Source organism: Uloborus diversus, chromosome 9 (genome assembly GCF_026930045.1).
Source record: "Uloborus diversus isolate 005 chromosome 9, Udiv.v.3.1, whole genome shotgun sequence".
NCBI lineage: Eukaryota > Metazoa > Arthropoda > Arachnida > Araneae > Uloboridae > Uloborus > Uloborus diversus.
The window spans coordinates 131,092,010-131,117,230 of NC_072739.1; the positions used below are offsets into that span (position 1 = coordinate 131,092,010).

Sequence of the window (25,221 nt, forward strand, 5' to 3'; positions counted from 1 at the left end):
ATCTTCTATATATTGTGCATATCACTTACTCAGATTTGTTGTAGTTTTAGTTGTAATTTTAGTTGTAGTTTTTGTAACAGTGAGTTAAATTTCAATAAATAACAATTTTATTAATAGTAAAAATATTTTTTAGCTCTATCAACATATCACTAAACTTCTTATTGCAGGAATTAATAATTTATTCCTCTTACATCGTTTAAAACATAGAACAAACGCTTCAAATCGCCTAATGAGAAAAAACGTAAAATTTATTTTAAAGCTTTTAATAATAAATTTTGTATTTTTATGAACAAAATATCCCCCCTTCCTTTCAATTTTCTAGTGAAAATATGACTTATAAAACTGCAGAATGTGAGTGAAACTTCCAAAAAGTTGCAAAAAAAAATTTTTTTTTTTTTTTGCCAATAATGAAAATTGATTTCGTTTTAACTAATAAAGGTATTGTATTCATTCTTAAATAACAATTAAAGTTTGTTTCAGGTTTTGAAAAAATAACTAGCTTTGTTTACGATTTTTTATTTCTAGTTTTATTCTTAGTTTCGTAATCAATTTTTATCAGTAAATTTTAAAACATATGTTCGGATTTTCTAATGTTTCAGATTTCTGGGGTTCGGATTATTGCGTTCTATAGCAAATGAATTGATTTCCTATAACATAGTGCTTTAAAACACATTAAAAAAAAAAACATTTCTCAAACAACGCTTTTAGAAATGTTAAAGACTTTAGATAGTTAAAGTTTTGTTTAAAAAAAAATCAAAATTTTTGAAATTATTAAAATTAGAAGGTTTAGAGATATTTTGACAGCGTTTTAAGCTTTAGTAAGCATAATAGAACTCACAAAAGAAGATACGGTGGGCGTTTTTCTAAAAATTAAAAAATAAAAGAAGTTTTGGATTTTTGACCAAAAATGGCAGTCAGGGGGGGAGGGGTTTGGGGGGAGGATTTTGACATGTCTCTCCTTCTAAAAATGTTCGTAAGGACATTGTCTACATGCATGCCAAGTTTCATGATTTTATCACAAAATACAGTTTCCGGCTATATTTTCTACCATAGCCCCTCTACTAAGAGAGTTTCCGTACCCTCTCACCCTAATATCATCGAATATCGTTCAAAATTGTATTTCTGAAATTGCATTTTCGAAAAATTTGCAGAGGAAAGAGCTTGAACGAACCTCATTCCTTTCTCTAACGTTACCAAAGATAGTTTAAAACCACATTTTTATGACTTCAAGTTTGAAAAATTCCGAAACATTTCCGATTGAGTTGCCCCTTAAATTTATCGCAGATAGTCTAAAAAATACTCTAGCAACTAAACTACCGAAAAACTGCAGGTAGAGCACCTCAGGGGAGGGGCGATCGCCCTCACCACCCCTCCCTTGTATCTGCCAATGTCATTCTGTTTCCTCTTCCTTCTTGACGGTCTTGTGTAAAACGATTTTATCGCAACAGACATTGGTAATATAACATTACATTTCACATTACACCCCAGGGTCCCCCGTACCTACCACATATGTGGTTGAGACATTGGTAACAGCTAACGCTGGGTAACATCTCTAACCCAGTAGAGAGCTGTGATTCAAACAAAAGTTAGCATATAGATGATTCCTAGATCATAACTATTGTGAGTAACTTTTAGTTCTAATTTTTAAAAGCGTGGTAGTCATTGAGAATATTTTTTTTTTAAATATTTGATTTGGACACCACACAATTTCCTTCCACACCTAATTAATTTTTCTATTGCCATGAATTTTTCGATTGTTAATAAGATTTTTCTTTCACAAAGGATTTTTACCTTCTCTATTTTCACTTAAGAATTTTCACAAAATTTTCGTAAAATGTAGTCATCATCAAAAGTTAGTCATCAAAATTTTCGTTACTCCTCGGTCTTTTCTCTTAATTCTCAAAAGGGTTTAACATTTAACTTTTAACATTGAACGTCTTAGAACTTTTTACTTATATTTTTGCATTTTCCTTTAGCTGTTAGAATTATTCACTTACTCATTACATGACTTTTGTCTCAGTATAATTGGTAGTTTCTCCTAGGAGATCAACATTTTCTATCTCATTCATAAGGTTTCCCCTTAGTTAAGACTTTGACAGCAATTTTCTTGTCGTCAGGCTTTTGTTCTTAGTCACTAAGGTTCTTACTTAAGTCAATTTTACATTTTCAGCAAGTTTATATTTCTTGTTTTTACCATGCATGCAACCCATAAGTCTTTAGGTTTATTAATAAAACCAGGCTTTCAGAAATGCTAGTAAAAACAGGGACAGAAAAAAAAACTTAGTGGAATACAACAGAAGTCATTTACCTTTTCGCATTCCAAGCTCTGATACCAAAAATTTATATCTTTGTTTATTTCTGATTTTATAATAAGGCAGGATTCGTCAACGTCCAATTTGCCACAAGTCATGTTGAGTTCCCCTTGCTGTTTATAGTAAACTTCAGATGAACTATGTGGTTCAACATAAAACACGTTCAAAGGTTGAAGATAATCTGAAGATTCCAAAGCAGTTGTGGTGACTGAAAGAAACATTTTTTTATGTAAACACAAGTACAGAACATGCTTGCTTTAATATAAACAGCACAACCAATTGCTTATTAGAAATTATAAAATTCATTTTAAAAGTTTTGATTCAGAATGAAATTCTACATAAATATGCTTACGAGAAAGTACTAATATACAATTTTTTCAACTTAAAAGAAGAACAAATGTAAAATTATTATTATTGTTATTTTTAAAATACCGGCCTTTTTTGTCGACTCCATAATCAGATGAAATTCGCGGGTCAGAACACATAATAAAATTTGAAAACAAATACAAATACAAAAGTGACGACCAGCAACAGGCTCTGGGCCTAGCTAGGCTGGTCCTAGTCAATTTACAATCCCCAGTGAAGATCAATGGTCCTCTTAAAACTACTCCCTTGCTCATTACCACCTCTTCCGGTGAGCTTTTCCAAGGTTCCACTACCCTGATAAAATAATAATTTTTCCTAATATCCATGTTAGCCTGAGATTTAAAGAGCTTAAAACAATGATCCCTTGTTCTGTTTTCAGTGTGCTAAACTTTTCCCCGTTACATCTTTCATTTTAAAAACTTTAAACAACTGAATCATGTCCTCTCGGTCTCTTCTTTGTTCAAGACTTTACATTTTTAGCATTCTAAGAATGGAATCGTAGTCTAAATGGGAAAGTCCTTTTATTAGCCTTGTAGCCCGCCTTTGAACCCATTTCAATATATTAATATCTTTCTTAAAATAAGGAGACCAAAACTGAACAGCATACTCCTAGAGCATCACGCACTAGTACGGTGATGCCTAGAGCCGCTATATAGATAGGCCGATGCATCAGCTTAAGTTTAGCCATTTTGGATCGGATTTTTCATTGTTGCACTGTTAAGGTTATCACAGCAAATTTTCGGATTTCGCCAAATTTGCCGAAAATAATATTTTATTCAACAAACAAATCACGTGCCGCTAATAATTGCTCACAGTGAATAATCACCAAACGCGATACCTCGCCAGAAAAGACAACCACTCAAACACGCGCTCCGATCCAATAAGGCTGATCTTAAGCTGATGCGACTAGAAATGAGGTCTTCAAACTATTCGCAACTCCAACGAACTATAGGGGGCACTGCAGTCACTGTCTAATGGCGGACGAAAAAACTAAAACAAATGCATGTGGTAACGAAGAAAATGCTAATAAGTCTAGTAAATTTTGTTCGTATGCATGATTTTTTCGCTTTATTCTTTTCAAACTAATTGTCAAAGTCTTGTGGATATTCTGGCCCACGTAGAAAGAAATGAGAATTCAAGAGGCATTACTAAACGTTAGAAATTAATGCAAAATACGCAGTTCGTAGTTCGAAGCAGCCATTTCCACAATGTTGAATTCGATATTTATCAATTCTTGATAAAACTAAATAATAATTGCGGCCTGACAAGAATAACAATTAATGCTAGAAAATTTAATTATATGACATTACGAATTATTGTCAAAAGAAGACGATACTTATTTGCCTTGCTTGGCTAGCGCTAATTGTTTTGCATTTGTAGCTGAGTTATTTTTCTCAAATTGCCGAATCGGTTCATTTTAAATTTTTCTGTTTGGTATGTTTCTAATTTCTGAGTTATGATTTAATTATGTCATGCTGTACAAATCATCAACAAAATTCTCACGGATAGTTTTCCTTTCAATTGATCTACCATTATTTCTTTTTACTTACCATTATTTCTTTTTACTTTTACGAATTCTGTAATCTTTCTACCATTTTATTCCACTCATGATAAAAAATAAAAATGGTTTAACTAACATGGGCGGAATCTCGCCAAGGATACTTAGCTCGCATAATACTAAAACTATAACCCTAAACAAATTTGGCGAAACCTTTCAGCTGAGAATAAAAGCAACAAAATAAATTCTTCCTCGGTTAAACATCTTCCATTTCGTTCTACGATAATATATTCAAGAAAAAATTTTGCATACTGTCTATTCCAACTAAATGCTGGTGTAAAATATGGTTTGTTAAATTAATTTAAGATTTGAAAAAAAAAAAAATCCATATTCTTACAAATTCACACGAAACAATAAAAATTTTTACCTGGTATAACGTTATCCAAGTTTGCTAATCCAGAGTTTTCTGGTGTTAACGCGCTTTCACCATTTCTCAATCAAATCACTTTTTAGAGGGAAATAATGAAAACTAACATTATTTTGAGGAGCTCGAACACTTTCTGTTGCTGAAAGCAATCCAAGACACATCGAATGCGTTAATAAATACTCAGAACAAACTGCCTATGTTTAAGTCAACAGACATACGTGGAACGCAATGTGGCAATGTTTTAGTTTTTTCGGCAGTTTTGTAAATCACCGCAAGGTAGCGTATTCGAGCGCTGGAGTTGCGAATTACATTTACATTTTTTCCGGATGATGTGGAAAACACGAAAAAGAAAGACAATCACTAGTAAAATTTGCTAGTTAGAGAAGGTAGAATCAAGAGGGAAAATAGAAATTCCTTTTAAAGGCCTTTCCTTATGTGCTAAAATGAATTACAAGTATTTTATTTTTCAATAAACAGAAACTGGAAACACACAAAATTTTTAATTGAGAAAATAACATTATTACCAATTGCGTGAATGAAGGCTTAGATCAATGGTTCCCAACCTGGGGCAATAAATTCTTTTGGGGCGATAGGGGGCGATGAGTATTTATAAAATAAAATATTATAATAATCAAAGGCCAGCGAATATCGAAGTTGAAAGCGTAAACAAAACCGATTGTACCGAGTTCAGACAAAGAATAACAAGGTTAAAGAAATAGAAACTTCAATTAAAAGTTCAGGAGCTTCCTCCTCACGCCTCGGATAAACCTTAAGGAAGTACGTATTTAATCACTCATCGCCAAGTTTATGCATTTTCAAATTTTTCTTTTTTTTGAGCAATCACGATTGTTTATTGTTCTCATTTGACTGTTTTGAATTCCTATCATTTTATTTTCCCGCCAGGATCCTTTCCCAGCACCTCCGTCGCGTCGACCGGACTCATGATGCTGTTCCTCTTGTGAAAACCGTCTCCAGGTTGCGTCCATATCCTACACACACACACGCATACAGACACACGCCTACACACACATACACATACACACACTCATGCCTGCACACAGACAGAAACACATATGCTTACATACACACACACACGAACGCCAATACACACACGCGCGCGTACACACACAACACTGCATATAAACAACACGCACACACATGTATACGTACACACATGCACACGCACCCACACAAATGTGCCTACACAAACACACACACATATGCGCCGACACAAACACACACGCGCATTCATACACACACACGCTCGTGATTGCGAAAAACATAATTTAAATTCAAGATGTCAAAAATTCAAATTAATATATATATATATATATTTTAAATTTATTCAGTGTTTTTAGTTCTCCCAAATTAAAATTCAAAAAGGAAAATAATTTCATGAAAAAAAGTACTCGCTTTTGAAAAGTACGTCAATGATTTTAGCAGGAGTCAATCTAGGGTTTTAATTTTTGAGGTCTCCATTTTGTGAAAAAGCATGTACCTTTTGTGAAATTTCCTTATTTCTGTATTTAAAAATAAATAAAAAAAAAAAAAAAAAAAACTCTTTTTTTTTTTTTTTTCCTGGGGAAAAAGTTATATAAGGTAAAAATTTAAATATATGTAACAGTTAAAATTTTAACGGTGTTTTTTTTCCTCTGAAAAATCTCTGATACACAATAATATTCTTTCAATCACTAAAAACTTAAAAGCGCTAATTATTTTAAAAGCTAGCAGTTTTCTAAAAAATATGCAGGTACCAATAAATTTATTAAGTTCTAAAATTAAAAATTAGAAATAAATAAACTATCAGAATAAATAACAAAATTAGTCATCCTAGGCCTACATATGTCAAAATGACTTCTACCCTATCAAATGAATGATTGAAATAATAGCAGGATGTAAAACGAGTCATTTGAAAAAGTTAGATCTAAGATTAATAATTAACTTAGGTGACATGATCGCCAAGTTTTTAAGAAGGGCTCCATAGAAATAATAATGAAAAAAATATCAAATTTTCGTAATTCGCAATATTTCTTGACTTAAAACGAAAATAATAATAATAAAGAATAATAATAATAAAATTCCATGAATTTCATACCTTATAGCCATTCCAAACGTCCTTTAAGGATGATTTTAGGAATTTCCCCCCCCCCCTGCCTACCCCCATATAAGGGTACGAAAGTTTTTTGAAATCTCCCCCCCCCCCCATTTTTACGTATTCAACAGATAAGTTATGTTATTTTGTTGCTGTCAACTAGTCTTGCAATGGAATACCATTTTTTTAGTAATTAAAAATAAGTTTTGAAACAATCTTACATATAAATCAGATAAACAATTTAGAAACCAATAACACTTTAAAAAAAGAAAAAAAAAGATCGACTAGTTTTTGATTCAAATTAAAAGAGTTAAAAAGAGATCGATGGGTCGTTTCCAAAGTTTTGAAAGTATTTTTTTCTGAAAGAGCAAGCTTAAAAACATAGGATCTGACCATTTTTTTAAATAATTTGTTTAAGTTTAATATTAAAAAAAAATTACTTAAATCGGTGCGCTTTCATTGTTTACGCTACTGCCGATGACATCACAAATTATGAAATGCCATTCAGTGTTGCCATTCACAGAGCAAAATATTTAATTCGCATCTTTACTAACGTGTATTGGCAACAATATATTTGATAGCAAGCGTAGAGCGCAATTTTAATTCGCCTCTTGATTATCATAACGTGGAAATGCGGTAAAAAGATGCGCCAAAGAGCATCATTTGTGACGTCATCAAGACCACGCATTGTTTGAAAAATCAGACATTTTAAAAGAGCAATTTAAAAATAACAGTTCGGAAAATGGAAGAATTTTCTTGGTCCATGTATTTTTATTATTATTATTTTTTTTTGCTTATTCTATCAATTTCGGTGAAAAAAAGTACTAATTTTGACTGAAGGAAACAACCCCATTCAGATCATCAATCGTCTGGACTGGTTAGTTAGTCCTGTTGTCCAGTCAGAAACAATTGGTGATCTCTGATCTATCCGTTACATTCACTATTATTAAATTATTTTTACAAACCTTTTTGTGTAAAGAAATAGTATTTACTAAAAAGTTGGAATCTAGACTGAATGTTTTTTTTTTACTTTTTTTTGCATAAGATGCGATAGAACATGCTGTACCTATTGCGATTATTTTATTACATTTTGCACTATTCATTCTTAGTGAAACAAGTAAAAAACAGCTCATCCTAGTATGTTTTTTACCTTCCAGACGCAAAGAAAATATGATACATGCCGAACCACTTACCCACCCGATTTCTAATATAAAGCAACGATTATTAAGAAAGAATAAGTTTGAAACCCCACCCCCCTAAAGTAAGGTTACATGAGGATTTTTTCAACCCTCCCCCACGGTGCTCTTACGTAATTAATGAATGGCCCCTTAGAACTCAAAATCCATGATCAATTATTGGCATTTCCAATTGATTATTGTCAATTCCAACGATATTTGAGCATTTTTTGTAGTAAGACTTGACTTTCCATTACCTAATCGATCATAGTTGAAATCCATGATTTCCCATGACTTTCCAGGTGCGAAGACACCCTAAAATATACACTGGTGTGCAAAAATTAAGGACAAGACGGTTTTTTCAATATAACTTTGTACAAAAGCTTTCCAAATCAACACATTTAATACCGTAAGATCCCCAATACGTAAGGACATGTGTAATGTAAGCAACACTTACTAAAAGAGAAATCAGAGGGATAAAAAGAAGCTTTATTGAAAAAATAGCATGGAGCGCAATGCGACTGAAGGCCGAAACATCCCTGTGATGAGTGTCCAGCAAGAAACATCCGGTCTTTAGTAGGGGATCTCCCCCGACTGCTAGGCAGGTTTCACAGCGTCTGCCCATGCTGAGAATGAGGGTGTCAATGAGATGTTGAAGCATTGCTGCCCATTCCGTCTTGCAGCGCCAAACGAAGCTCCCGAATCGTTACTGGTGGTAAGGTACGAGCTGTCAAGCGTCTGCCTAGAAAATCCCATACATGCTCGATGGGATTGAGATCCGGAGATCGTGCCGGCAAATCCATAAGTTTAATATCCTCACTCTCCGAGAGCTGTTCGGCAGCTACTGTGCGATGACATGGTGCATTGTCGTCCATGAAAAGGAACTGCGGACCCATAGCGCCTCTAAAAAGACGCACATATGGAAGAAGAATCTCGTTACAATAACGGGTCCCGTTGACTGAACCTGCGTCGAAGATGTGAAGGTCTGTACGACTACCAAGCATGATGCCTCTCCAAACGAGAACACCGCGACCTCTATATCTGTCCCTTTCAATGATGTTCGAGGGATGACCCCGCTCTCTCCAATTCCGGTCATTGTCTCTCCAATTCTGGTGTTCCCGGCACCACAGAGAACGCCTCCTCCGATGGGCAGGCGTTAGAGGTACACACCGTATAGGGCGTCGTGCAAACAGACCACCACCATACAGTCTTCTGGCCACGGTAAAACGCGATATCGGTCGTCCAGTCGCCTGTGTCGTGTGTCTAGCGATTTCGCCCGCCTGTTTCTTCTGGCCTGTAAGACAATATACCGGTGATCTGCGGGTGTGGTTCCTCGTGGACGACCACTACTGAATCCCCGGATAGCTGTTCCTGTAGTTTGAAATTGTCTCCAAAGTCGTGAAACTATGCTGTGAGCAATTCCGAACTCTGCAGCCACACTTGTCACACTGCGGCCTTCCTCCAACTTCCTAATGATTCGACCTCGGGTAAAAGCATCCAGATGTCGTCTAACAGATTGATTATTCGCCATTTCTCGCTGAGGCAGCAACTCGGTGTGATTTTAACTGCTATACGGCGTGCAATCTCTTTGCCAGAAATACTGATCTTACACCGACAACATGCTTTATACTACTCAGACACTCCCCCATTACGTCTGCCTGCATATCTGCGCATGTGCTACCGTACATCACCTTACTTAATCTCCTGATTGGTCTTTCTGTCCGCTCTGCCTCTTCGTTCAACTGTTATGCTAATTTTTCGACTTCGTCCTTAATTTTTGTACACCAGTGTATATTTAATTCCGAAGCATTTTGCCATTAAAGCAAAATAAACCAGCCCTAACAGTAAAAGCTATTCTTACAGATACCGCCTATTTCTTCTCTCAAACTTTTAATATTAATTTTCTTGGCTGCTTTAAAATTAACATAACCATGAAAACATTAAGATCAACTTCAATTTTTTGAATGCATCAATCAGGAAATCATACGCTTATTTTATTTCATACTTTTTAGTGCGAACCAAGCTTATAGAAATAGTCTTTAAAATTAAAAAACATTTTTAAAATTTAAAAGTTTTTATGTTTTGAAATTTATCTGAGGTGTGACTTTTTGAAATTTAAAATATATTTTCTTGTTACCTTTGAAAGAGAGAGAAAAAAAACGGTATTTACTTTCGTTTTAATATAAATGTATTGCACATAAAGACAGAATAGCTTATATTTACTCTTAATGTTTTTACTTTCTTCTATATCTAATATATAGAAGAAAGTATTGGATTCGTGCAAATTTTCGAATTTCGAATTTTGACGGATTCGAACGTTTTGAGGTGTGCTGAGTCCATTTCGACTATTTTTGGAAAATGTCTGTCTGTCTGTGTGTGTGTATGTGTGTGTGTATGTATGTGTGTGTGTATGTGTGTGTGTCACGTCTGTGTGTGACCAGTTTTTTGTGGCCGCTCTACAGCAAAAACTACCGCATGAAATCGAACGAAATTTGGTACACATATGTGCCCCTATGTGAACTTGTGCCCATTGGTTTTTGGCGCGAATTCCTCCAAGGGGGGTGGAGCAATGGGACGTTTTTTGAGTTACGCGTGCTTGCTATTCCTCAGGAAGTAATTGGCGGAATCAAACAAAATTTGGTCCATATGTTGCCATTAACAGGAACAGGTGCTGATTCAATTTTGGTGTCAATAACTCAAACGGGGGTTGAGCTATAGAACGTTTTTTGTCGTCAATTTTGACTGCTGTATCTCAAAAAATAATGAACAGAATGAAAGAAAAATTTATCGGCAAGTAGTCCTTAGTGGGTATAAGAGCTGATTTTATTTTGGTGTCAACAGCTAAAAAGGGGGGTAGCGCAATCGCCCGTTCTTTTTTTCCATTGTGAGTGCCCTATCTCAAGAAGTAATGCTACGTTGTGGTTGAAATTTGGAATATATGTGAATCCATATGTAAACAGGCTTTGGTTCAATTTTGACGCCAATCGCTCCAAGAGGTGTTGATTTTTTTTTTTTTTTTTTTTTGCGAATAAAAATAGCTTTATTAATGCAACAATAAGAAAGATAAATCGTAATAGATTGTCGTCTGCGTATTTCTCGTGATTTTAATTGTATGGAAATGATAGGAAATATTATCTCAATGATTTAAAATTTTTAACTGTTGCCATCTTGCGTTTGTTAACAAATAAAATATTTGTAATTAATTCAAGCAAGGCTTTTAAAATAACTTTCAATTTTCGCTCTTTGCTTTGCTCTTGCAATAATTCAGATATTGGGATGGTCGTCAAGGTTTTGCATGTGTAATTTTGTTTTTGTTGGGAATATTGCTTCCTTGTCAAGCATGTAGGCTGTGGTACGAAGGCATAAAAGATGCTTAAAAACATGGTTTCGTTTGCCAACTTCGGGTACTACGAAAAGTGATATTTTTCTGAATCCTTAGTGTCTACAGATGAAAAAAACCTAATGTTCACAAAAAAATAGTGTCTCATAATTTTTTTACAGACCATTAAAGATATATGAAAAGGAGGGAAACTGACAAGCAAGAGACAGACAAATTTTAAATACATAAAAAATATTATACATGTACATTAAAAATATTATGCATATACGTTAAAAACATTATGTATGTACATCAAAAAATAGTTTTTTTCAAGAAGCAAACTCTTCATTCTGAAGTATCATCGTCAGAATCACTGAATTCATTTATCCTGTTTTTGCGTAAGGAGTTATTTTCCTCCTGAGAGTTTATACAGCTACAGTCACTAGAGGAAAATTATGTGCATGAACAATTTTACGTCTTGCATGTACTACATCTCTTCGAAGAACACCGAGTTTTCGGGCATGTACAGGAGACTAGTTTTTGAACATTATCTGATGCAATGGAAATAGTGCTAAATTGTATTTCAATACTGCTCGCATTTATAGTCCATCCAATGTTCTGATGAACTGGGAGCATTGATTAAATCAGTGGTGCTCAACCTACAGCCCGCGGATCAAATGATGACCCATGTGCCCCGTCGTTGTATTCAGTGTTAAAAAACGAAAAATATATTCTAAAACCTTCCAAAAATACTAGTAATCTTCTTTCGGTGTTATGAATTTTGAAGTCAAGTAGTCATAAATTGATTTCTGAAACACAGATGCAATAAAATAAGCATGTAGTAGACAGCAATTTTGGTTTGTAATTGTCTTTTGTTTCCCTTGTTTTCCCATGCTATCTAGAAAAACTTAAATCATATAAATAAATTTGATATTTGTTCTGGTCCACGAGATTCCTATTAATGTGAGTTGTCACCCGCAGGTAAAAAAAAAAGGTTATTCACCACTGGATTAAATTATTCAAGCATCAGCAATGAATATTTGCTTGATAGTTAGTGCACAAACGAGGGGATAGGGTAAGAGTCACAGTTCGGAATTGTTTCTTTTTCACTCCAGCTCCGCAGCCCTGGTAAAAACATTTGCGCTTTAAATTCATTTCATTTTGATTCAGTCGTATTAATCTCTGACTTTCATCAATGTTAAGTCTATGAGATATGATATTTCTACATTTATTAATAACTTTCATTTTTATTTCTTGTCACCAAAAATTGAGAATGTATTCAGAATCTACTCCATTTTGTCAATTTTTGGTGACATAAAATAATTTTTCGCGTTGTCGTTAATGTTAAAAAAAAATTTAATTGTTGAAAAATTGCCCTTAAATGGCTAATTAAAAATTTTTTTGTAACAATATTTTCATCAAGAGCTTTTTCCAACAAAGTTTTTTCTTAAACAAATCGTCTCTAAGTTCGCATTTTATATTTGTCTAAAATTTTTCCCGCAAGCGCTAATATAAAGTGATTTGAACTGTTCAAAATTGAACGAAAACATATTCACATCAAAAAATGAAATACCGGAATGAGGTGTCATCGGGAAGACTTTTACTCCAATTTAATGTAATTTTCCCATTATTGGCAATTTAAGTGTGATTCAGTAGTTTACTCTCTGAATATCACCAACAGTGGCGAAAGAAACCAGATTTTAAAAAAAATCGCCAAATTTGTAAACTTGGCGACCAAAAGACTGGCGATATATTGCCAAGTGTCCTCCAAATTATAACACCACTTGAGTTTACATCGAAATTAACAATGATTTCCTCCAAAAAAGTGGCAAAAGACCCCTTTAGAAACACCCGAATGCAACCAACCAAAAGGGAAGTTGCACAACTAGACCCCACTAGGAGTCTACGTACCAAAGTTCAATTTTCTAGGACATACCGTTCTTGAGTTATGCGACATACATACGCACATACATACGTACGGACGGACATCACGAGAAAACTCGCTGTAATTAACTCGGGAATCGTCAAAATCGATATTTCGTGCTTCTAGGCACTTATCCACGTGAGGTCGAGTCGAAAAAAAAACCTCAACATTCATTCGGGACTGAGCAAAATGGAAATTGAGGTAATTTTTGAGTGAAATTTTTTTTCGCGAATACAATACTTCCTTTTTTGAAAAAGGAAGTAAAAAAGTTTGTTTGAATCGAACGATTTGTTAATTTTTTGGGGGGGGGGGAAGGGAGGGGGGAGCACATAGGTCGACCGACAGACAAATATTTTCCCCATCTCAAACCCCTACTTTTGAATTTGATATTTATTTAATTATTGTATCTATTTTTTTGACTTATTTTTTGTACTAAGCAATATTTTTACGATACATTAACCTTAGCACAGTAAACCACCTTTTATGTCCTTTTTTATTTTATGTTACTTTGACGAGAAAGTAGGCTAAAAATGAGCTCAAAATATCGTCTGTAATCAAAAAGCAATATTATTAAAAAAGGAAAAGATAAAACATCGTGATATGAAATATACTTTTTAGTTTTTAATTTATCGTCTGCTAATGTTTAATTTTATAATATTTTTCAAACATCGATGGCATCTGTTAGAGTTGTTTATGTTCTTAAGATTTTGTAGGGCAATTATTGCTATTCGGTGATTCATTAATATCTTTTTTGTGAAGTAAAGTGCCTTCTAATTTTTTGTACTTAACAATGTCTATGTGCGCTGGCTCTAGTGTAATAAACGAAATCTTGAGATGAAGATCATTCAGAGCTGCGGATTGATACAATTTTTGATTTCCTTTTAGTTACAAAATTACTAAGCGAAAGAAGGTAATTTAAAACGCATTAATATATTTTGCAACGAAAAATTGAGCAAAACAGTAAAATTTCGGTTGGAAAACTGTTTATTACATTTTTAGATTATAAATATTGTGTTTAATAGCGCCATCTAGAGACAAATTTTTTTGTGTAAGTGCTAACAGTCCACGGAACATAGTTCCTATTTCAATTACTAATTAAAACTTAATGAGACAATTCCAGCTTGTGAACATTGTATTTTTCTATTGAGTTCATCATTTATAATAGATTTCAAGCAAGTTCACGTAGTCCCTAAGATTGGTAAACGAACTTGAACGATATTTGCACTCGGCCCATAGACTAATGGGGAGGGATCAGAAAAAAAAGAAAAATATAGAAGAAAGTTTCGTGATGGCCACAACATACTAGTTTCAATATTGCTGACTTGTATGCTCGAATTTAAAAGTACTTTTGAACAAGTTTTGTGAAGGAAAAAAGCTTATAAAAACGCCCGCAAATTTTTGCTTGCTAAAGTTCAACCTTGAAATTAATTTGTTTAAGTTAATAATTCATTTATTCACTGTTTTTTCCGCAATAATTAAAAAGCGGAAGCATAACTTTATAATTTCGAATATTTTTCATTGATTTTGGCAACAATTAAAAATCGGAAGCAAAACGTAGGGATTATGACGGAGCAAGGCCCCACTGAATACTTAAGCCAGCGCATTCAGTGGGGCCATGGACGGAGAAAGTAAACTGAAAAATGCTCTTCAAATAAATAAACACACAGATTCTTTACTCTATGACACAGACACACACAAACTGGAAGAACGAGATTTGCAGAAAGAGAAAACATAAAGAAACCAAAAGGAAACGAGGACAAATGATATTAGCAGAAAATCTCTGTTTTCACAACATTTTTTTTTTCCACAGACAAAAATTAACAAACAAATAAATAAATGAAACAAAATCTACACGCACATTAAGTAACTAAAGAAACCCAAGTTATTCACTTACCGCAAAGAACAAACGTAGCAGTTTTCCGACTAAAAATGGAAAACTGAGGTCTGATTTGTCTAATTGGCGAAACAAGGCCTGAGGTTAAGTTCTTGAAAGTAGAGCGGAAGGAAACGAGATTTACGATTACATTACTATTTGGTAATTCACACAGCATTCATTTTGATTACATACAGGAGAACATCGTATACAATGCCTCGGTATACAGCGGAGTCGGTTATTCTGCGGGTGCTTAGCATGCCCTCCGATATTTTAAATCAGTGATGCCGGTGCCCTTCTTTTTTTACATGAAGGTCGCAATTCATATTAAAATGCATTTATCGGGAACGAACACATGTAAGATTTCAAAATATTCAATTTTTTAAAAATAACAAGAAAATATATGGAAAAGGGAAAAAAATTACAAACCAGAAATTGTTGCTGAAGCTTATTTTATTAAATGCATGGTTTCCAGAAACCCAATATCTGATTATTTGGTTCAAAATTTGTGACATTGTCACAAATCGTGCTTTTCGATTCGGAACATTGGACAAAACAACGGGACACGAAGATCAGCTTCAAAAGCCGGTTATGGCCCGCGGGCCGTATTTCATTTCCGAAGTGTCCAGGAGCCTCGCACATCTAACGTTTTCTACTTATGATACCTACTCTTCAGGGCTCAAAAAAGATTTTTAGTTTTGTAGATAGTTTGCCAGAGAAAAAAGGACCCAAGTTCTAAAAAACAGGGACCTTGAGCTTAACTTTTGAAGGTTAAAATTAGGGATGCACCGATTAATCGGCGAACTTTATCAATTATCTATAATCTGCCACTTATAGTTGATTAATCGGCTGAAAAAAAAATTTTTTTACTTAAAATTACTTTTGCTTGGAATAAGTAGCTTTGCTGAATGAATGTGAGCCAATTAATCGGCTAAAAAATGTTTTTTCGAAACCAGATTGCTTTGAACAAGAAACCATACTGAATAAATTTATAGCCAACTAATTGTTTCAAACTACAGCTGTCGTGCCACATTTGATTCAAAATCTACAAATTTATTATCACGGTAGGAGTGTGAACAACACAGACATATTTTATATAAAAAAACACAAATGGATAAAAGAGGTTACTGGAAAAATTCAAAATGATACTGAAATTTAAAAGGAAAAGGGGGCAAAAAAGTAACCACATTTTGAAAAACGAACTTTAGGGACTTGAAAGTAAAAAAGAGACAAGTTGAGAGACCTGACTTCTTCATTTCACTCCAAGCTCTAATGTAAAATAATAATAAAAGGAAAAAAACACTAGCTATTCTCTAGTATGAGTTTTAATCATATTAAGGCAATAAATGATGTTTGTCTCCAAGCAGATATTAATGAAAGGCAGCGTAGAAAAATATTCCTGATGAAACTAAAAGTGTAACGATTTTAATCAAGTTTGACTGGATATCAATATAGAATATAATATTAATAGAGTTTGTTCCCCAGATCTATTAGTACTGTACTATGATGCAACACTGTCAACAATTTATATTAGGTGAACTTACTAGTTCCATAACTTTTAGTAAGCAACTTACATACTACAGCGGTTATGCTGTAACGCAGGTGCAAAAATTTTCTCCAACCCTACTGTATAACGGGGTTTTACTGTAGTTTTAAAACAGATTACAAACACAGGTCGGAAAAAAAATCATAAAATATAATGGAACACCATGACGAGTGGTCAAGATATTATTGAATGACAAAAATCCAAGAAAAGAAAAACAAAGAGAAGGAAAAGCTCAAAATAATGAAAACTTCAATCTTTCTAAATCTAAAGATGGTGATATGTCAACATGACAGCTTATTAAAAATAGACTCATTCAATGACATTTAATAGCTGACATTTTATCGGTGTTGTCGAGGGTGCAACAACTTTTCTCCGTGATCAGATTAGATAAATTTGTTAATGTCAAAATCGGTGAAATGCTTTCTGAAGAATTAATCAAGTTAAGCTCTTTCCTGCCAAAAAAAGGACAGCACTTAATAAACTAGAAATAATTTATGTGGCAGAACAAGGTTTGTCGGGGCAGCTAGTATACATTTAAAAATAAACTTAACCAAGATTTGAATCTCAGTTGGTGGTTTAATAGTTGAAGTATACGATCTCAATTTTCTATTAGCTGTTTTCAGATAGCCAGAAATACTTATCGCATCCAGATTGCGGTTAGCAAGACAAAGGAGAGCATCTTTATATATTAATAGGCAAGCCGTTTTCTTTCGGTACCGATTTCTTTTCCGTTTGAGAGCCGAATTTCTTCATTCTTTTTTTGTTCAATAGCTATTGTCGAGTTTTAGTGTCATCAATAAAAATTTGTGAAATCGGACGCTAATTAACGGAGATATTAATCAAAAACGCATTTTCGTCCTAAATGGCTCTTTCTACGCGAATGGATGGTCCATTTTTTCGAATTTGATATGGTTGGAAAGGTCTTTAAAAATACTCCAAGCGAAGAAATTGTCAGAGCGCCCAAGGTCCAATAACCTAAATCCACTAGAAAAGAAGTTATAAGCGTTTTTCAGTTAGTGAAACTCAAAAATTTTGACTCTTTTTTTTTTATTGGTGAAATTCATTGCTGGAAGCGTGAAACATTAAGTTTTAATTGGTTTTTTTCAACCACTCTATCTACACGACGTATTGCATTTTTAATGCTTCGAGCTTGGTATGGTTGGAAAGTTCACAAAAAAAATACTTTAAAACACGTTCTACCCGATTATACCGTGCGGAAACGCAAAACCGTTAAATTGACTAGAAAAAAGCACTAGAAGCAATTATAAGTTAGTAAAAAATTCATTTTTTATTTGCTTTTTCACGCGACATAGTTAGCGTGAAGTAATTTCTGGATAACATTATGTGCTACCATTTCTCGCTTGAGCGTAAAGAAATGAAATTCTTGCATTTGTCTTTATTATTGAGGCTTTTTGGGTAATTATGGGCATTTAAAATTGTTTCATTTTTATTATGTTTTCACGATTTTAATATTTAAATAAATCATTTTACGGAGTGAGGGAGGACTACGGCCCAAACGAGATAGAAAAAACTTCAAAACTTCACATTTGCACATTCTGACCACAAGAGGCGCCACAAGGTACCACCAATCAATGACAAGTTTCAAAGTTTGTTTATTTTAATTAATTTATAGAACATATAACAAGAATGTTTCGCAAAATCCTAAATTTGAAAATAAAGGTAAGTGATAAAAATTTTGCCTGAAATTTTTGTGCGAAATTACGTTTTATTTTAAAAAGAAGGCGTTTCGTAGAAAATCTTAATTTTCTTCAGAATTGTTTCTTGTACGCCTTATTTTACAGCATGTGATTTTATATAATTAAAAACTGAGCGTATGTATCTATGTAGTATGTACCTATGTGCTGTCTGACCATCGATTACATGGAAAGGCTAATATCCGGTTTATAGGCGGAAATGGACGTATCTATCAGTTTATTATAGGGGTGCTCGTTGGTTTGTTACAGAAGTGAACATTTGCCTCTCTATTATTTAGCCTTAATTTTGTAAAATTGAAAATTTGCTTTCAGCAACATTTTTTTAATCAAAACTATATTCGATCTATATTTTCATGGCGAAAATTAATTGATTTATTTATTCACAACAAAGTTTTGAACTTACTCTTTTGCTTTTACGTTCCAGAACGAAATGAAAATATTTTCTTTTCTTTTGTTGTTTCCATGGTAACTATTTTCGTTTTCCCTTATTTTATTTTTGAGAACGTAATAAGTGAATAAGGCACTAGTGACATTATAAAACGCGTGCATCAAAATCCCATCGTTATTTTCCCTTCTCCTCTGCTAGATTCATTCAGATGGAATAGTCTTTACTTGGCATATTGCCAAATTACATACTAATTACATTTTTAAAAATGAGGGAGGCCATTGACTCCCTTCACCTTAACCCTTAAATTAAGGGCATCGGTTCAAGGCGTCGTTTTATGCCATTGACTTTTCAATTTTGTTAAAAAATAATATAGCTCTTTTTTTTCTTTTTTCGAGCTATCTCGATTACCTTATTCTTTTCACTTGACCGTTGAATGACGTCCGCGTCATTTTTTTTATGCTTATAATGGGGGCGTCCATGTGCCTTGGAATCGAATTATTTGTAAACGACCTTCTAAACTGTACACAATCCTTTTTACGCGAAAACATTATCCAGCACATAACATCCAGCTATCGGCATTCATTTGAATTTTGACGTCTTGAATTTAAACGATGTTTGCGATAAAAGCCATTAGTAGAAACAAGAAACTCAACAAGTAGGGTTCTATCGCAATTCGTGATTGCGAAAAACATAATTTGAATTCTAGATCTCAAAATTCAAACAAATTTTTATTTATCTAATTTTTTAAATGAAACCTCAGAGCGTTATTATATTTTTAAAAAGATAAAGAAGAAGAATCAGGAAAAGAAAACTAAAGGTTTATGATTAGAATAATAATTGTTCTACTTACCCTGAAAGCGAAAAAACGTGTTATCACTCACACGAGTGCATCAAGCACTGAATAGAAGTAAAAAAAAGTATTTCAAACACAAGAGAGATAGGACGACTTTTATCTCTTAAAGCCATCAAAATTGTTTTAATAGATCACAAACCTAATCTCCCCCTTATCTACTTATCTGGTAAAATACACCTTTTCGTGATAAAAAAAACTTTCAAACAAATTTTACAAATTTCAAGTTATGTTGTCAAATTAGCTGCGGCTGCGACTAAATAGAGCAGGGCAAAAAAAAGTAACGGATATACCATTTGCTAGAAAAATACAGCAATTCATAATGTTTTGCAGCTCATTCATTGTTTTACTGGTTAAGATTTTAACATGTGGGCAATTCCATGGTGTCGGACGTAAAAAATGAAGAAAAATTTCTCAGTTTTAATTCCATTTAGCATATATAAACTGTTCCAAAATGATAAAATTTATTTACAAGATACTTACTACATCCCACTGAATAAAAAATCATGTTAGTTTTTCAAAATAGATCCCTAACGTATAAATTAAAAAAATTTAAAGAGTTGGTGTCGGACGTAAACACACAAATAGTAAAATTGATGGTTTACTTAAAAATTATTAAAAGTCTGTGAATTGGCTTACATTGTAATTTTAAAAATAGCGTAATTCTAAAGTACTTATGATTGAAGCATATTTCACAGTTTTCAAATGATATTATAAAGAATAAAATTATTTAAAAAATATTTTTAGCTTGGTGTCGGACGTAAATTTTCGGTGTCGGACATAAATTGTTCATATTGGACGTAAACTATTGCTCTTAAATGTAAAGACATAACAATGATTATAGTTATAAATATGTAAATTATAGGTTACATATACTGAAACAAAATTTACCAAGTAAATTCAAAAGTAGGGTTGATTAGGGGAAGTGGGGCATTGGGGTAAGTGGGTCATCCCCAAAACCTGAAATATCTATAAGGTTTTTACATTGATCATGCCACGGTTCATCACAGTGATTAGTTTTGCATATATTTGGGTTACGTGGAATTTTTTTTTCTAGGTCAGAAAACTTAGTCAAAAAAAAAATCTGAAAAATATTTTTTGGCGAGTTAAAGCAGCACTTTTCAAAGTTGTGTTTCCCGGTTAGCATTTATTTTTTCATGATTATTAAACATTCAAGTACAGTTTAACTTAAAGTGCATACTGCAGTCAGAATTTTTGAGTAAAAATATTATTAAAAACTGTTTTAGAGGAGGGCACTCACCCCGCAAAATTTCGCTGTAAGAGGTCCCCACACTATGGGGTAAGTGGTTCCTCCCACGACAGTGAGGATTTGAAAATCAAAAGCAGCTCTGATGAAATATTTGTATTAGTGAAATATAAGACAGCTATGATGACTTAGTAGGAATTGATAGTTCAGCTACAAAAGCTGGTGATTAGTTATTTGTGAAACTTACCTGAAAGAAAATCATCAAGATTTATATGGGTTGAATGTAACATTCATGATAATGTTGATAATAATGGTTCTTCCTTAGCCAACTTTACAGAGACGCAGTCATTTAGTGTTTCCAATTTCTTTTTCCACTTATAGTTTTGGCAAATTTGTCAAAATTGATCTTAATCAACTGTATTACACTCATTCAACACACCTTTTCTCAAAAGGATTCCTACTTAACCCTATCAACCCTAAATATATATACAATAAATTCACTAAGTTGTTTTTTATGCATGTTTCACTGTAACTTTGAAATTAAAGGCAAAAATAGGAGAAACACAGTTGAAAACACATGCTGTTAAAGGAATGTAACAGTATCGGACGTAAATGGTGTCGGACGTAAAAAAAAAATTTACAAATCAAATTGAATCTTTTACAAATCAAAATGAATTATATTTTGACACATTTTTGCAACATCACCAGCAACACATTGTATCTTTAAATGGTTATTCATCTCAATTCATAATATTAATATATATTTTTAGGAAAAAACAGAATTTCTTTGAGAGTCACCAAATATGGTTTGAAAATACTCAAGATGTTGACATTAGTTTAACCTCCTGTAACTTATTTATATTTGAAGGGATCAAATTTTAGACAGGCATTTCAAAATATACAACTCTTTACCTTTAAAATGACACCTCATTTGTTTAGAAATTTTAATTTTGAAAATTTGATCATCTGGTTGACCTCATCAAGGAATTGCCCATGTTTAGATCACGTCTAAAATATTCTTTCACCGGTACAAGTAAATATCCGTTCATAAAAAAATATATGAGAGAACTAATACATTTTTGTGAATGCTAACGGAAGTACTATTTTTGAACAAGACTTTCAAAGAAATGCTCGAATTGATCAAAATTCTCTGATTTACTATGTCTTAATGGGTGAAAAATTATTTGTTACTGAACTAAATGTACTATGATCTAGAAAAAAAAAACATTTCAAGAAAAAAATGAATTAGCCCAGAGAGCACTTTGAATTCTCTTTTGACTTCTAAAGGCAAAATTTTCTAAGAAATCAACTTGTGAAGCAACTTTGTTCACATACACTTTTCTTCTCAAAATTTTAAAACACTTTAACCGCATTCACATAGGTACATATGACTAAAGAATAGTTTTAGTCGCTTTTTCAGTAATACGAACAAACAACTTTTTTTTTAATACTTTCCATTTTAAAAACTGTTTAAACTGTTTGTACCCTTGTGTACTGCTGTTTCTAACTAAGGTGTCTAAACATGAACTCGAAACCAAAATTTTTTCCAAGTGTAAGCAATATTAACACATATTTAAAACCTGCAAATTTTCACCTTCAAAATAAGGTATCATTTAAGTTTTTACTGCAATTTTAAATTTTAGAGATCAAGTATAACTTGAGATGATTTTGCCCATCAGCAATTAAATATGCGAAATAGTTTTACAAATCCCCCATCTTCCCATTTGTTGTCTTTCCTTCTTTGCATGCGTGTTTGTAAGTGTGTATGTACACTGTACATCTTACTGTGAAACGTAAACTGCAAGAGTTCTCTCACTTTAGTGAGAAAGTCCGTTTTCCATCAGCAAGAAATAATGATTTAGTTTGATAAAGGTATTTAACTAAAATTTTGCCGCAATAAACGAGTTCATTATACTAAGCAATACTTTTTGAACAGTTTCTTACATAAACAAGGGCGAATACAGTTTCTGGTTTCGAATGGGGGTTCGTCCCGGCCGCACGAAAACAAAATGCCTACCACCAAGAAAAATAAATGTCAGCCACCAACAAAGCCAAATGTCCACCGCCAAGAAAGACGAAAGAAATTAAACACGCGACTAAGGACAGTTTACACGACTGAACAAGTTGGGGTTTTCACACCTCTGTATCTCAGCCCCTTGAAGATCCCAGGAGCTGATTTTTGGTACACACAATCTTTTGTGGTCCCTGACAAAGTAAGCCAAAATACAATCCCCAGGACCATCAGGGGGGGGGGGGAGGAATTTAAGTTAGAAAATCGCTATTCAAAAACCTTTTCGTGTTCTTTGACAGGGTTACAGCCCAGACTGAAAGAGGGATCGAGCTGAAATTTGGCACACACATTCCTTGTGCTCTACTGATGGGCCTTTAGTGCCATCCTTCCCTTCCCCCTCGTTTCTATCCCCCAAATCACACCTTCCCGTGGGTCTGTAACAGCCCCCCGGGGGCCTTTGTTAACGATTTTTTGTATACATATTCTTAGGGGATATTGACGACATATACAAAAATTCAACCCCCAATTTAGGAAGAACCTTCTTTTTTGTAGGGAAGCGATAAAGGTTTTCTTGGAAAGGAAATTTTTACAACAGGGTTGTTTTTGATGAGATTAAAATATGAGAACACAAATCGTAACCGGGGGGAGGGGATTCTCACAGATGTTTTGCGGAACATCGAGGATTCAGAGACATTTTGCCGCAAAACATGTGCGAGCACAAGGCGCAGAATTCAGCTGTGCCTCTACATGGATGGTGATGAACCGATGTTTATGACTCTTAATTCTTCAAGGTCACTGTATACAAGAAACATTCAACCACAACTGACATAATGTTGAAAAGATGGGAGGGGGGGGGGGGGGGTAACGTCCACTCTTGGAGCACTGTGTATAATTAAGCAATTTACGATTTTTCTTCTACGAACCTTCCATCCGTTTTCATACAGGGGAGAGAGAGAGGAAGACATTGATCTTGAACAAGAATTTGGTGCCGACAAACAAGCACCGAAAAAGGGAAAAAAGAATACAATTTTCTTCCGAAAGAGATAACAGATGAATAGCCGGTGTTACTTTTGATCAGTCGGGTGCATTATGTAAGGTAAGATATATCAACAAATAAAAGTGAAGATTTATTTACTTACGGTTAGTTGAACGGAGAGAGGTTTCCAGAATTCATTCAGTGCTTGAAAACCCAAAAAAAGGTATCTGACTTTTTAAACCGAATTCATTATCTTTTTAGAGAAATTTATTGCAATCTCCCGCCTTGCACGTTAACAACGTAAAAAATATGAGAATGAAAACGTTAATCGAGATTAATACTTTTTTCTACGGAAAAAAAAAAATCGATTCTAAGAAAATCAGGCCACTTTGAGGAAGAGGGCTCAACTCCCTCCCAGTATTTTTGAAACATAATGTAATTGTGCATTTGTGTATGCATTTTGTTGTTTTTCCCCATGCAACATGAATCGAGCATGAACAGCGGGCGTGCACGGGGAGGGGGGAGCACCTGCTAGCCGGGGCCAGAGATTTTAAAAATGAGGGGTGAAATATATTTAGGGAACTAGAGGTAAAAAATACCGAGGGGGGGCCTAGAAAAGTTATTCGTGACGGGCCCTAAAATTTCCCTACACGTCCCAGAGCATATACACTTTGTCCCCCACCTCCACTCCCTCCTCTCCTCCCCAGAAAATTTTCTAATGGCGGGTCGGAAAAGAACATTACTCATAAACCGATGTTCTTTTATACGTTGGTGTTCATTTTTCAAAGAATTTGATCACCAACCACTTTTTACTTCCTTTGGAAAGTACAGAAAGCATTGTAATCACGAAAAAATTTCCATTCAAATTTAGAAATTTACATTTTACTCACCCCCAAATAAATGTTGACTACAGTTGGGACAAACCAAACCTGGCAGCGTCGTAATACTGCGATTATGATCTGAGTAGTCTCCAAAATGCTGCCAGGTTGGGTTTGCTCCAACTATATATTTTTTTCCCCTAGAACGTCCGCGTGTTTATATATGAGTCGTTCAGAGTGAAAGGGAATCAAATCCATGAACGACTTCATCCACTTTAGCAGGGCAGCCTAGAGCCAAACCGGGCCCCTTGTCAATTTGGTCGCCGAGCCCCCTTCCACTCCTAAAACTTGCCAAATTAATACTACTCCAAATCTGATCTAGACCACGTCAGAGGATGTGCCCCTAGTTTTCGACTAGGCTGACATGGTCTCTTGTCGGCCCTGCACTTTAGCTCTGAGCGCATGTCTGTCATTTCGATTTTTCCCATCCGGAAGGGAAACGCAAACCCAACGTAAACTTTATTTCACAACAAAAATCACTCCCACTTATGTGTAAAAACATTAATTTTTCAAAGTCATAGGTGTGGGCACTTAATCCATCTGACCGCCGAAATGACGGGCTTATCCGAACGCCTTAAAAATAAGTGCTTAAAGTGATTTGAATTAAATGAGACGTTTAGGCCTAAAGTGGATCAAGTCCTTCTTGAACTTGAATCACTTCAGC

At 34.1% G+C, this 25,221-nt stretch overlaps 1 protein-coding gene across 1 annotated transcript in view; it reads right to left on the reverse strand.

Annotated features, from left to right (window-relative positions):
• LOC129229331 (heparan-alpha-glucosaminide N-acetyltransferase-like) overlaps window positions 1–25,221 on the reverse strand; it is an 84,385-nt gene that overhangs the window by 38,483 nt on the left and 20,681 nt on the right. Inside the window, exon 2 of the mRNA XM_054863623.1 lies at window positions 2,309–2,520. Coding sequence (XP_054719598.1) covers window positions 2,309–2,520 — 212 coding nt within the window. The remainder of the gene's footprint in view (window positions 1–2,308; window positions 2,521–25,221) is intronic.